This window comes from Sciurus vulgaris (assembly GCF_902686455.1).
Source record: "Sciurus vulgaris genome assembly, chromosome: 3".
NCBI lineage: Eukaryota > Metazoa > Chordata > Mammalia > Rodentia > Sciuridae > Sciurus > Sciurus vulgaris.
Genome location: NC_136463.1, coordinates 120571396 through 120586877, shown reverse-complemented (window position 1 = coordinate 120586877; position 15482 = coordinate 120571396). Strand labels below are relative to the sequence as shown.

Genomic DNA, 15482 nt, shown 5'->3' with positions numbered 1-15482 from the left:
ATTTTCAGTGTCTCAGTAAGCTCAATTCTTTGTCCATTCAAATTATTTCCCAAAAGACTTATGGTTACATTGTCTGTTGCTTATTAAAAGTTCTTGGACAATATTAATGTCACATTCATGCAGGGAATTTAATGGTGATTTGGAGAGTCAAAGCTTTTGATAGATGATGAAGTATGGATGCAGGAGTCAAAGGGAAAAAAATGTGTTCTGTAAAACAACTGTGTTTTGTAGCCCTATTGCAATAATTAATTTGGTAGTGTTTGCTCTTGTCTGCTATTTTCTTGATGTAGTGGTAGGCACTGGAATGTACAAGCTTGTGAGGGCCAGAATAGAGGTTCTAAACCCTACAGCAGGGCTTAAAAGGGAGAGGAAGATGTGAAAGATTTATAAGAGGAACTGACCTGGAATGGTGCCTTAAATGATCAGGATTCATACAGTTTGAATGAGGAAAAGGGTTAGATGAAGGTAGATATCCCTGCAGCTGTCAGATATGCTTCTTTCAGAGAATTATTAGTAATTTTATTATTTTGCACTATTCTCTTTGCCTTGTGAAACAACTGGTGAGAAGCCCAGAACTAATTGCCATTGGGTATCCATAAACTAGAAGAGGGACAGCTGGCTCACAGCAGTATTACATTTCAGTGGTCCCCATCAGAATTGTATTTCCTGTATCTCTAAGTTTTAAATTATGCATGAATTGAAGTTTGAATATTATTTCCACAGGCTTTTGAAGATATATATATTGAAAAGAAAAAGACAATTAAGATTATTCTGGAGTATGCGGACAAGATATTCACCTACATCTTCATTCTGGAAATGCTTCTAAAATGGGTGGCATATGGTTATAAGACATATTTCACCAATGCCTGGTGTTGGCTGGATTTCTTAATTGTTGATGTAGGTCCTTTGGAGTAAATTTTAAAAGACGATTTTAAATTTATCCTTATAATATGATCTGAAAAAAATCTTCATCAATATTATATAGTATCATATTTTAATTTTGTTAGCTTCATGTACTTTCAGGTCATGGGTATAGGTTTTTAGAAATGTTGGTACAACTGGCAGAAATATATTTATGAAGAAAATCCTTCAATGAATGTAAATTCTTCTCTGTACCATATAGCATTTATAATGGACTTTTGCATATGTTTTCTGTAATCAGAGGAAATGTGCTTTTTAAAAAGATATGATCTGAATATGATTCCTGTTAAGATTAAGAACAAAATGAAAAACTAGTGGGTGGTTAAAAATCACAGATTTATCACAGATTAAAGACAGAAAATACTAATTTGTCACAATATAGAATTAAAAGACATGAGAGAATGAAGAATATATCAAGTTGTCTGATAAGTGAGCTGAAATTTATGTAAAAAATGGCAGCTATGGCCCATTGGTTTTATACTGGGGGAAGGAAAAGAATGGAATTTCAAAGTACTTCATCATAAGTACAGAGAAAACCAGAGTCATGATTTTTGTTCCTGTCTCAAACAAGCAACTGCCCTTTACTTCTAGAATGGCAGTGGCACAGTGTAGGCATTAATAATTTCAAATGATAAATTCAAAGAACTGCTGAGTATTTAAATGATGGAAAATATATAAGCCTACTGTATGTATTATTTTTTAAAATATGAAACATTTTTTCAGGCTTCTCTTTGTGATAATTGGGAAGGAGAGTTAAATTTATGAAATGAAGGAATCTAAAATAGATATTAATGTCATAGCACTCATTATTAATCATTCATTTGTATTTAGTATGACCTATTTTAAACTTTAATGATCTGATTTATTAACATATTATTGATATATTTTATATTACTGGAAAAGGCATGACCTTGTTTACCCTATCTTATTTTTCTCAGAATGTGCTCTTCAATCTTTTGCTAGTTTCCATAGATTTTTCAGAAATCTAGCCTTTGTGGTTAAGAAGAAATATCCAATACAAAGTCACAGTTTTTAGAGAGTTATTCTACGTGATACCTGGAATAGTGTGCCGCATAGAAATTTTTATACTACTGATAAGTGCTTTAACATTCAAGGGTTGGCATCATCCAAAAAAATTAATACAGTATCATCCATATATTATTATAAATATGACCATAAACAGCAAATTCCTCCTACAAAATCAAACCAAAAGTAGTCATATTCACTTTAGTTAAGTTTATCAACTATTTTACGTAAAACTCAGTTGTTTTGGGTTTTTTTGTTTGTTTGTTTAGTACTGGGGATTGAATCCAGGGCCCTTTACCACTCAACTGTCTCTGATCCTTTTTATTTTTTTATTTATTTATTTTTTAGGGTCTCCCTAAGTTACTTAGGGCCTCACTAAGTTCCTGAGGCTGGCCTTGAACTTGTGATCCTCCTGCCTTAGCCCCCTGAGTCTCTGGGATTACAGGTGTGCACCACCATGCCCAACCACTCACTCTTTTTTTTTTTTTTTTTAATAGCACAAAACATGAAACACAATATCTCTTTAATTTTTTATATAAATTATGCACAATTTTTTCAGTGTACAGCTATTCATTATGCCAAATGTAGAATTCTCCATGAAAATTCTATTTTTGATAACTTACATTAATGATCTTATACAGTTTTTATTCACCTTTGATAAATCAAATTATTTAGTTACCAACCAGAGGAAGAAAAGCGATAATATGAATGCTTTCTGTAATAGGGTAGTTTTAAAGAAAAATTAACTAAAATAAGAAAAAAACAACAAAAGGAATATAGGCTATTTTTTCTCTTAAACTTTTAATACAATTAGATCTTTTAAAAGTTATAAAAATATTTAAGACATCTTAAAACTTTGAAAACATTATCATAAGTATACTCATTTTTATAACTCAACTTATGACAAAACATTTCCAAACAGAGATTAATTTATTTTAATTAAAAGATAGGGGATATCACTATTTAATAATAAATTATTTTGTTTTATACTTGAAAATTTGAACTGGGAATCTCAATGTGTATAATAAGAATGTTTAAGAATACATAATGTGCAGAACTCAGGAAAGCATATAACTTCAATTTGAAATGCTATTTAATATTTTGAAAACAGATATATACATGCATACAAAATTTTATAATACCCTGAGAGTAAAGCTCCACAGAGTATTCTGGCTGATAGAGATAGAAATCTAGGAATACAGATTTGGGGGAAGGGTTTATTTCTTTTCTTTTTTTATTTTTTTTAAGACAGAGTCTCAGTATGTTGTTTAGCTTCTCAGGCTGTCCTCGAACTTATGATTTTCTTGCCTTTTGATCCCAAGTAGTTGGGTCTATAGGCACACACCCCTGAACCCAGCCTGAATATTTTTATTTTTCAAAAATTTAGAAGCTTATTGACAACAGTTGTTCTCAGAGTATGATGTCTGAACCAAAAACAGGTACATGTAGGTAGGAACTCATTAGTGGGGGAAATTCTCAAAGCCCCTCTAAAATCTACTGAATCACAATCTCTGGGACTGGGAACCAGCAAACTGTCATAACAAGGTTTAAACATTAATCTAATGCATATTTATGTTTCACAACCACTGATTTGATTTGCTGTTCAGAGGATGGACTCTTCTGGTTTCTGCAAGTTATTGATTGAAACTTATTTATTGTGCATCATTCATTAAAATGGGCACATATTTGTGTATGTACAAAGGGATGCACAGTTTGCTAGGTAGATAGATGCATTTATAGAGAAGCATATAAATGTTCTCAGGCACAGATTATACTGTAGTTTTCTCAATAATAATCATATATTCAATATTATAAAACTTGCTTAACTGGTTTAGAGTACTGATCTAATACTTCAGGAGGCTATTCAAATTATAATTGGTGTTTTAAAACTGGTTTTTTTCTGATTAAAATGGGAGCATACTTAGTTTTTAAGTGTACATTAAATGAAAAATAATGAACTCGAATGGGTGAATCTAACATGATAAGGGAAGCAATTTAGTTGGAACGGAAGCAATTAGTTCTATCGGTTATAAGAAATTTAAAAGAAAAAGCAATATTACATTTAGTTTGATATTCTGAAGTAACAACTTGAGGACCAGCACTTTACCATCTCCTACTTTGTAAATCAACTGACTTGTCTTGAGTAGCAGTGGCAGTGACTTGGGAGCAATGAATTTGTTTTTCTACTCCTTAAATAATTAAATATAAGGAAGTTGTCTTTGAAGTGTTCCTTTTCTTCCCTGGAAAACCCAAATCTGTAGTCATTACCTTAGGTCCTAGTGAAAATACTTCAGGCATTTTTCTTCAGCATTGTCTCTGAAAACCCAGTGTGAAATAAATAAATATTTAAGTGGAATTTATCACTTAAATATTTAAGTGAAAGCATTTACAGATGCAAATCCAAGGTCATTGAAGAAATCATTGTTTCGTTCCTAGAATGTACATTGATTTCTGATCATGGTCTTTCTTCTGGAATAATTTAAGGTCAGACAGAGCTCAGATTCTTGTTGGATACTGGTATGGGTGGTCATTATAACTGGTCTACTTCATGTGATAAAGTTCTTAAATATTTGAGTTTATTGTGAAGCCAGTGAGACCACCTGCTTTCATTCTCTGTTCATTGTAACTGATAATTTCTTCCATAAATTATTACAAGGTAAATATTTAGTGCCAATCTTAAGAGATTGAATGGTAGAAGCATTCTATCGGGAAATTTGCCCCATCCCAAATCATAAGTCTTTAGATTGCTTCTGAGTGAGGTTTATATTCAGGCTTAGACATAGTTAATGTGAGACTTTTGTGTCAGGTACAAAATAACAAACTTTGTTATGCAGATGTTATTTCAATAGAAATTTTTATAGTTCTAATAAAATTTTCACTTGTAATAAGCAAGTATATAGCCATTGATTACAAAAGTATGAAAATTATTATTTCTATTTAGATATAATAAACATCTTTCATTCCTTCTATTATTTCTTTTTATTTTTGTTAACTTCCCTTGAAATTTACTTTTATGTGAAAGTCTCTGTCTTACCCAGTTTTTTGAACAATAAGATAACTGTAGAAAATTACATCGTTCTTGTTGAGCTTCTCTGAGCTTTGGAATTGACTTTTCCTCTTTATGCCTTATCATTTTCATTGAAATGATTAATGAAAAAAAAATTTTTTTTTATTATAGGTTTCTTTGGTTACTTTAGTTGCAAATACTCTTGGCTACTCAGACCTTGGCCCCATTAAATCTCTTCGGACACTGAGAGCTTTAAGACCTCTAAGAGCCTTATCAAGGTTTGAAGGAATGAGGGTAAGAAAATAGTAAATTTACGAATATAAAAGGTCTTGATTTTAAATGGAATATTGAAAATGTAAAAATGAGTGTGTATGTAGTAATTATGTACTGTTCATATTTACACACATATGCATATACACACCTACATATATATGGACTGTTTATATATAAGTGTGATATACACATATACACACAGCATTTCAGCACTTTTTTAAACAAAAGAATAAATCAATATGTGAATTCTTCCCTTATATATTATTTTTAGGCAATTGAATAATGCTGATAAGTGACTCTTCCCTTTGTAAATGGAAATCTCCTCTATGCTAAAATTCAAGTGAAAAGATCACCATTAGACCTAACACCACCTCTCATATACAAGTTAAAGACTTTCCTGTATTAAGTGCTCAAAAAACATTTATGTAAGAAGCTAAATAAATGGTGGCAAGCATAAAAAAAAGGACAAGAAAGTGAAGTACATTAGCTGTCTTATGTAGCTTCATAACTTAAAATAATGTTTCAAAGTTAGTGGAATTATGCCAAAATTGCATTTAAAGAAAACTAAAGCTCTCAGAGATTACTTCATTTACATTAGGCTACTCAGGACCTAAAAAAGAATTCATTTAGCAGAGACGAACAAGGTGAGATAAATAACAACAATGACCAACACAGCTTTAAGTTTGTTTTAAATCAACAAGTTTATGACACCCAGGGAGGACAGTGACTGAATTTTCTATAATTAGTTCATATCCTCATTTATTGCTACTCTTCTAGAATGTTTCCCTCTGATTTGCAGGTACTTTCTCATACCTCTTATTCTCTCAGCCTGGAATGTTCCACCTTGCTGCCTCAACCCCAACTCATCACCAGATACAGCAAACACCTACCTATCTTTAACCTTCATATAAATCTGTCTTATCTATTCACCACCAGGAGTAAACAGTGTCTGCAAATCCTTCACACCCAAAACCCTAATTATATTGTATGTTACATATTTCCCTGACTGCCTTTCTACCTACCTATAGACTCGGAGCAATTTCACACGAAGATTAGTTGAGCTCACTGATTCTCTACCTGTGGTCACTAACCAACTATCTGTATCATCTGGCAATTTATTATAAGTGCAAATCCCTGGGCCCCAGCCCAGACCCTACTGAATCAGAAACTAGGCTCAGAAATCTGAGCATTAACCAGCCTCATGTGAACCTTACAGATCTTTCAGCCTAGCAGGTCTTCACTGATAGTCCTGTCAACCTAAGTCTGATAGTAACCTCTACTACTTAAGTATCCAGTTAATATGACTTTCATGTATAGAAGAGAGATGATGATTATACAAAAAAAATTATAAAAAAAATTCAAATGCTCTTTATCATATAAAAAATCAAAGTGTTAAATTTCATCTTATGCAGAAAGAAGGAATTGGAATTCTTGACATTAACTTAATTTTCTGAGCATTAGTAGAATGTCGCACTCTGTCTAGAACATAGGAGTGATCCATGGATTTGAGGAAAGTTATATGGCATTTTCATAAACAGAATACTCTTGTCCCTGCAAAACCACTTCCTTTGGTGATTAAGCCAATCTACAAATTTACACTGTTTACTCCTTGTGCCTTATCTAAAATTTAGGTGAATTGGACTGAAGAGAACATCTTAATGTATTTGGAGCAGTAAACTATTAACTTATATTTGCTAACTATGTGAAAGAAAATATTTCTTCACATGATTAACAAAATAATGCATTTGAGGCATTTTGTATTCAGTTTCCTTGGCGTCCTGAGACTCTTTAAGCTTATTTATTTTCCCAAATGGCTTCTCATCAAAGCAATAGGAACATATCTCTCATCATTTCATTATTACAGTTTCTTAACCACAACTGTGTGTCAGCTGTTGTGCTATAAAAAAGAACAGAGTACAATGATAAATAGATCCCCATCCCCTGAGAGTTAGTAGAGTCAATTGTCATGAGACAGACAGGGGAATAGTGTTCTATGGTATCTGCTGTAAAATAGTAAGCACACAATGCTTCAGGAATCCTATCAGTGAGGAAGTGGCAGCCTAGGAGACTAAAAAGGATTCAAAATGAGGTGACATTGGAGACTAACAAAAAGAATAAGCCCCAAACAAAAGACAGGTGGGCATTCAAGGCAACTTTCTATATGTTTGAGAGGCACAGAGTTGAGTGTGCAAGGTATTTCGGAGCAATGACTATAAGATCAGTGTGCTTAGTCAGTAAGCATAGTGGTGAGGGTACCTGGAGATGAAGATAGATGCGTAGGTTTGATGGAAAACTGGCAACTTTGAACTCAACTCTAGGACTGTTCTTCCTTTTTGGAGGTCATGTACATTGTAAGGATCTGATGAAAACATGTCATCTTTCCAGAAGGAAAGCACAACCATAATGCTTTTTATATGGTTTCACATTCCATGGAGCCTCTATAGGTCCATGGACTCAAAAATAGCCATCGTTCTGGTCACAGGGTTAATAAACCATAGCCCTTATGATTGGGGCTGATTGACTGTTTCTGCAAAGGAACTTTTATTGGAACATACTCATCATGCCCATTTGTTTATGTCTGATCTGTGGTTGCAAAGGCAGAGTGCAATAGAGATCATATAACCCATACAGCCTAAAAATGTTTAAAACTATGTTTGCCAACCCCTGTTCTAGATAATCTCATAGATAGTCAGAGACCCACAATGTGTCGCCATCTGAAAATATCTTGAGAGCCTGTTTAATATATTGGAAAAAAGAGGGACTACAAGGTGATTTGTCCTGATACATTAGTCTTCCACACACTTGTACTCAAATGGGGACTAGAGCTGCAGTGTAAGACAACAGGTAGTTTTGAAGGGCAGGGTAACTAAGAAAATCTGGAATCTGAAAAATGCTACAGAAGTTGTCCTGGAGGAAAATCAAAATGCCCAGATCACTGGTAATCGGTAGCAGAGGAAATGCTGAACAGCAGAAGTAAAGAAAGGAATTATTAAAGACAAACTGTGCCTCATTTTTAAATGAAGCCAGCACTATCAATGTTTGCCCAAGGACTAACTAAAACATGCTTTTAGAGATAGATTAATGATTCAAGAAGATTGCTCTCATTTCATAGAAACTTAAAATCTACAGAGTTCAGACCACTAAAAGACTCCTAGTTTTAGCTCCACTAATGTATACTAATAGATTTTCTGTGTGGGAGAATCATTAATGTTGGTAATTCTAGGATTATGAGGCTTTAAATGTATCTCTCATTTTTCACCATTTATATGTTTTTCTCTTTTCTAGAGTGTGCAGATTTTATGACTTCACCTTATCAATATCAGGGTCTGGGTTCATTATTTTTTTCATTTATTTAAGCTATAATATCATCTTAGTCACTTTGTCCTATATTTTTGCTAATAGTTTTTATTGTGTTAAACATGTAATATGTAAACTCACCAATCACAGGACTTATGACTCAATTGGTCTTGCTTAGCACACTATTGAGCAAATAGAAAGCATTTAATATATACATGTCGGTCAGTAGATTTGATGCCTTAAATACAGATGATTTTTGACATCTTTAATGCTGCCTTGATGTTGCCTGTTTAACCATTTTTGTTTCACCAGTCCTAACCACTCTTTCTTTCATTTGAACACTAGGTGGTCGTGAATGCACTCATCGGAGCAATTCCTTCCATCATGAATGTGCTTCTTGTGTGCCTTATCTTCTGGCTGATATTTAGCATCATGGGAGTAAATTTGTTTGCTGGCAAGTTCTACGAGTGTGTTAACACTACAGATGGGACACGGTTTCCTCAAACTCAAGTCGAAAATCGTTCTGAGTGTGTTGCCCTGATGAATAGTAGCACAAACGTGAGGTGGAAAAACCTAAAAGTGAACTTTGACAATGTTGGGCTTGGGTACCTGTCTCTGCTTCAAGTTGTAAGTGACCCCCCCCTGCATGAATACTCAGTATTTAGTGACTGTTGAATTAAAGATATAGGACATTATTTAAATAATTCATTAACTAGAAATTAAAAATAAAGTGCTGTGGGAATTTTAAAATAGAGTTGATCTGTCTTAGGACATGTGCCTATACACACAGTTAAGAAGCATAGGTTTCTTGTGTTTGAAAATTATGAACTGAGAGTTGACTACTTGCTGTCATTTAGATCCCCACTATTTACACCATCTGAATATTGCTTCAAAAATAGTCATTTTTGGACTTCCAGTTTGTTTGTTTTTTTTTCCTACAGGGAAATGAGAGGGACTTTCTAGTGGCATCCTTAAGAAATGGAGAAAAAATATTTCCAAACTTATTCATAAAATTCTTTTCCACTTTTCAAAACATAAAAGTTCATACACAAAATTCACAGGCAATTGTAACAATTGGAAATAGAACTAAAATTTAGAATGTGATTTGGGAATCCGTCTCTTAAAAACAGCATCTTTATATTAAGTTGGTACTTTGAAATACAGCGAAACTTACTAATTTAATATTATTTAATTATATACTGTAAGATTAAAAAGACAAAACTATGTTCATGGTAGTTTGTGAGCATAAGCTTCATATTCATTCTGTAAATGTTTATTTACAGGCCACATTCAAGGGATGGATGGATATCATGTATGCAGCAGTTGATTCTGTCGATGTAAGTATTGATCAACAAAACACTAAACTTTACAATTTAAAAAATCTCCTTAGTTTAGTTCAGTGATTCTCAAACTATTGCTCCATGGAGCCCTATATCTGTATAAATACAACAAAGACCTTTTACCTGGTACTAGCCCAGTGGTTATGAGTACAGCATTTGGAGACAGATCCTAACTCAAATTCTGGTTCTGACATCTTGTCCAAGATCTACAATGGTCATTGAGAAAATTTCTTTACCCCTCTGAATCTTAGTTTACTCTCCTGCAAAAATAAGATAATTCACCCTACCTCATAGGGTGTTTTATGGATTCAACAAGAAAATGCAAGTAGAGCTCTTAGCACAGGAGTGACAATAAAAAGTGCTTAATAAATATTAGTTTATTGATATAAAAATGAAATAGTTTTAATGAAACTAGTTGAAATGAAACAATTTTAATAGTTTTTAGTTTTTATATTTTGAAGTACCTTGGTAGATTTTTTTATGAAATAAATTCCGTGGTAAGAAAATTTAAAGATGACTAGCTAGTTCGTATTGTCACACATTCCTGTAAAGATATTTTTTGAACAAATGAAGAAAAAGTAAAACAAAATTTTTATAAGTATGGTGTTATTTCCTTTACATGTTTTTCTGGAAATAAAAAAACATACTTTAGATCATTTAGTTACTAACTTTTCTACCAATCTGTGAATAATTTACAGATTACATCTATGTACATAAAAGCATCTATTAAATATTTGTTTAATACTGAATACATTTTTAAGAATGCCAGGTTAAACTGGACATGGTGGTACACACCTATAATTCCAGTGACTTGGGAGGCTGAGGTAGGAGGATGTCAAGTTCAAGACTAGCCTTGGCAACTTAGCAAGGCCCTAAGCAACTTAGTGAGACCCTGTCTCAAAATAAAAAATAAATAAATAAAAAGGGCTGGGGATTTATCGTGGACATAGCTCAGTGGTAAAGCACCCCTGGGTTTAATCTCCAACACCCCTAGGTTTAATCTTAATCTCCAGGACAAAAAATAAAATAAAATAAAATAAAAAAGAAAAAGGTTAAGCCTTGATAATGCTATGGCTTCTGAAATACCCAGTTTACCTAGGCTAGAGGACTCAGGATTGCCTTGTTAAGCCATGTGAAAAAAAATGAAAACTATGACTGCTTACTTTTTAATCTTCTTTTCAAATTTGTTTTATAGGTAAACAAGCAGCCCAAATATGAATACAACCTCTACATGTATATGTATTTTGTCATTTTCATCATCTTTGGGTCATTCTTCACTTTGAACTTGTTCATTGGTGTCATCATAGATAATTTCAACCAACAGAAAAAGAAGATAAGTATTTCAAATATTTTCCTCATTGCACTAAAAAGAAATGAATGATTATTTCCCAAAAATATAATGTAAAATTTAATTTTATGTCAATTAGTGATTAATTTCATTAGTGCTTCATTTATTTTTGAATAATTGACAGATGTGTTTAATTTTTCTCATTTTTGTGCAAAAAATAATTTCCTAAGTTATAAATTTCTTAAGCAATATATCAACTCTTCCATTTTTTCCAGTGTTCCCAATAGAGGATTAGAAAATTAAGAAACATTCACTAATTGTTTATTCAAAACACACTTATAAAGTTATTTGACTTTCTTCTGAGCCACTGTTCTATGTGGTATGCATTAGGCTGGTACTTTGGTGAGAATAACGTAAGATGTGACTTCTGAACTTGAGGAGTTTGTATTATAGTATAAGAAATAAAATTAAGAGTTGTAGACTGCTGTAAGCCAGGCAGTCTCCTGAAGATTTTTTTTCCCGTTTTTTTTATTGGTGCCTTATAGTTGTATATAGTGTTGATACATTACACAATATAACAATATAATCTGGCCATTATCATTCCCAAACACTTGCCTCCCTTCTTTTCATCTCCCACCCCTTGGTCCTTTTCCTCAACTAACCTCCCTTGGATATTTAGGTGATCTACTCCCAATTTTGTTTTGTTTTTATCCTCTCTAGCTTCCATATATGACATATTCCTCTTAACCTTCTGAGTTTGTCTTATTTCACTTAACATGATGGTCTCTAATTGTATCCATTTTTCTACAAATGACATAATTTCATTTATCAATGGCTGAATAAAACTTCATTGTGTATACATTATGACATTTTCTTTATTCCTCCATTGTTGGACACCTTGGCTGGTTCTATAGTTTGGCTATTTTGAATTGTGTTGCTATAAACATAAGTATACATGTATCATTGTAATATGATGACTTTAATTCTTCAGGATAAATACAGAGGAGTTTTATAGCTTAATCATATGGTGGTTTCATGCCTAATCTTTTGAGGAGCCTCTCTGTTGATTTGTGTAGCAGTTGTACACTGCTAAATTTCCAGCGACACTGAAAATTGTTCTTTTTTCTTCACATTCTTTCCAGCATTTATTATTGTATTCTTGATGACTGCTTATCTGACTTGTGTGAGGTAAAATCTCACTGTAGTTTTGAATTGCATTTTCCTAATTAGTAATAATGCTGAAAAAATTTTTTTCATATATTTGTTGGCCATTTGTGTTTCTTCTTTTGAGAGATGTCTGTTTAGTTCATTTGCCCATTTATTAATTGGGTTATTTGATTTTTTTGAAATATAATTTTCTGTCCCTTCTTAACATTCTCTTGTTCCTCCATTCCATTTCCTGGCTTTCAGGGTGCTTAGTGTTCTCCTGATGATTTTTTTAAGCACCTGCGTAGCACAGAAACTGGGACTTTTGATCTAGGACAGTAAGTCTAGAAATGGATTCAAAGAATGGCAGGCTCTAGACACCTCCTGGTGACTTTTATTTCATTAGTCCTCACAATGACTGTGTCTGCTTTATTTTTTTAGGGCTGCCATAACAAAATACCACAAGCTGGATGACTTTAAACAATAGCAACCTATTCTCTCACAATGCTATAGGCTAGAAGTTCAGAACCAGAGTTGGCAGGGCCATGCTCCTACGAAAGCTTCTGAGGGAAGGTCCTTCCTTCATCTCCCAACTTCTGATAGCCCAGGCACTCTGTGGTTCCTGGCAGCATAGCTCTAATCTCTCTATCTGTATCTACATGGTAATCTCTCTGTCTTTTTCCTCATCTATTAGGGACATTACCAATTATCCTTATCAGAGCAACTACTGAATACTGGATTAAGTGCCCCTCCACTTTCTCATGACTTCCCTTACCTTAATTACATTGCAACCACACAATTTCCAAATGAGGTCAACTTTCTGATGTACTAGGGGGTTTAGGACTTCAACATATTTGGTGGGGGGGGACATGATTCAACATATAACATCAACCATAATGATAATATTATTATAGACAATATCTGAGAAATGAGGAAAAGCATAGGAAGGTTAAATAATTCACCTAAAATTATGGCTCAGAAGCTGGGCATTTGCCCAGTATGCAAAATGCCATGGGTCTAATCCCCAGTAAATTAAAAAAAAAAAAAGATCATACATATATTAAGTGATAGAGTTTAAATAGAAACATTAGTACATGCCACATATCTTGAACATTTGGTCTATTCATTCAGGCCCTCTACTATACTATATCCCCAAATACTATAACATGACGTCACAGTGAGTAAATGAGAAAAACTAACAACAATGAAAATGTATGTGAGCAGTCAGCAAAAATGTAGATATAGCCATAAAAAGGTCTATTCAATGTGACACTTGAGCAGACTCTAGAAGATAGATTAGAAGATAAGCAGCAACTAGGAGGTAAAAGGATAGCTAATCCATTTGAGGGGAACAGAACTGTGGGGGCTTATGCCCAGTGCTGATTAAGAAGGCAGAAATTTGGGAATAATAGCAACCTACCCAGTCTGTATGGAGTTTTGACCTGAGAAAGAAATAACAAAATGATGAAGTTTGGGCTTTCTTAAAAGCAGATATGAGATAGTCACACGGATAGTTTCAGCAGGAGCTGATATATCATTAAGGTTTTTTGAACAACAAGTAACTTTTGAGCAACACTTTGATAATTGAGACTCTAGATATGTTTTATCCTGCATAAAGTACCTCACATGTGTAATCTATAAGACATAAGTTAACCTCTCAGGATATGATACTTATATATATAGTCAGCCAGAAAGTAGTTTCATCATAAATCTAACCCCAGAGCTCCTTTTTCCAGAGACCATGAAATTGAACTCCAATAAAAATTGATCTAGCTGGGCACAGTGATACACGCCTATATCCCAGTGCCTGTAATCCCAGTGGCTTGGGAGACTGAGGCATAAAGCTCTCAAGTTTGAGGTCAGTCTCAGCAACTTAGTGAGAACCTAAGCAATTTTGTGAGATCCTGTCTTAAAGTATAAACATGGCTGGGGATGAAATTCAGTGGTAAAGTCCCTCTGGGTTCAATTCCTTACCCCCTCCCAAATTAATCTATTAATTGAGGAGAAGAAGGTTAGTTTACCTGTTTTACTTACTATGTGGGCCACACACCTACAGTATCCAAAATAGTCCTTTGTGGCAATGAAGAATAGAAAGCATATTCAATTAACATATTTTAGGGAGTGGATTTCATAGTTTTCTTATCATTTGCAAGAATATAGTCTAAGTATCATTTCTCATCAATTAACTATTTACTACTTCCTATGGCACCACCTCCCGTAAAAGAGGTCTTTGGAGGATAAGAGGTAGAACTACAAGAGAGAATGATTTCAGATACTAGCTTCCTACCTAAGAGGATAAATGTATATACATTAAAATGTCATTAATGCACATGATTGACTACTCATAAGCACAGGAAGAAGCCTATAGCACCTCAAAGACCATGTTTTTTCCCACAGTGCAATGTTGCCTCTTAATTTTTTTTAGCCTTAGTACTTTGATTACAGCTTCTATATCTACCACATCTCTTTCTAATAACCAATCCCACTTTGCTAGTTTTTCCAGCTATCTGTCATACATATGAGTACTTTTTTCATCTTTAATAAATTCATGTGACAATTGGATTTTAATAGTTAATCATAAAGTGTACTGTAGAAAATTAGAACATAAGTTATTAATGGGTTCAAGTTATACATTGAAAAACTATGGGAAATTATTAATTGGGAAAATTATGTGATGTATTTACAAAAATGCCTTGTACAAACATGGGCACCTGAGTAAATTTTAAGTAAAAACAACCCCCTTCAGTAAAGATAATCTTATTATGAAGGTTAATAGCAACTACTGTACAGCATGCTAAGTATCCTTTCTCCAAAATGCTTAAGACCAGAAATGTTTTAGATTTCAGAAGTTTTTTAGATCTTGGAATATCTGCAAGTGTGTGTGTGTGTGTGTGTGTGTGTGTGTGTGTGTGTGTACATGTGTGCACATGCATGTGTGAATAATGAGATATACTGAGGATACAAAACTAAACACAGAATTCATATACATTCCATATGCACCTTATACACATAGGCTGAGGTAATTTTATACAATGTTTTAGTGCATCTGCATTACTTTATTTGCTACCCATCAAATGACATCAAGTGTGGCATCTTCCACTTGGGGTATTATTACAGTATTTGAAATTTCAAAGTTTAGAGCATTTCAGATGTTGGATTTTGTCCTCAGGGATGCTCAACCTAT

At 33.5% G+C, this 15482-nt stretch overlaps 1 protein-coding gene and 1 long non-coding RNA gene across 5 annotated transcripts in view; one reads left to right on the top strand and one right to left on the bottom strand.

Annotated features, from left to right (window-relative positions):
- Positions 1-15482, top strand: part of LOC306657926 (sodium channel protein type 1 subunit alpha-like) — a 271243-nt gene that overhangs the window by 58981 nt on the left and 196780 nt on the right. For 3 of the 4 annotated variants that reach the window (XM_079134422.1, XM_079134421.1, XM_079134423.1), the window contains 5 exons: positions 724-897; positions 5126-5248; positions 8870-9151; positions 9808-9861; positions 11060-11197. The exons of the other annotated variant lie outside the window; for it this stretch is intronic. In XM_079134422.1, coding sequence (XP_078990548.1) covers positions 724-897; positions 5126-5248; positions 8870-9151; positions 9808-9861; positions 11060-11197 — 771 coding nt within the window. The remainder of the gene's footprint in view (positions 1-723; positions 898-5125; positions 5249-8869; positions 9152-9807; positions 9862-11059; positions 11198-15482) is intronic. 4 annotated transcript variants of the gene reach the window in all.
- The window catches only part of LOC306657931, a 106927-nt gene that overhangs the window by 37923 nt on the left and 53522 nt on the right, over positions 1-15482 (bottom strand). The window lies entirely within an intron of this gene.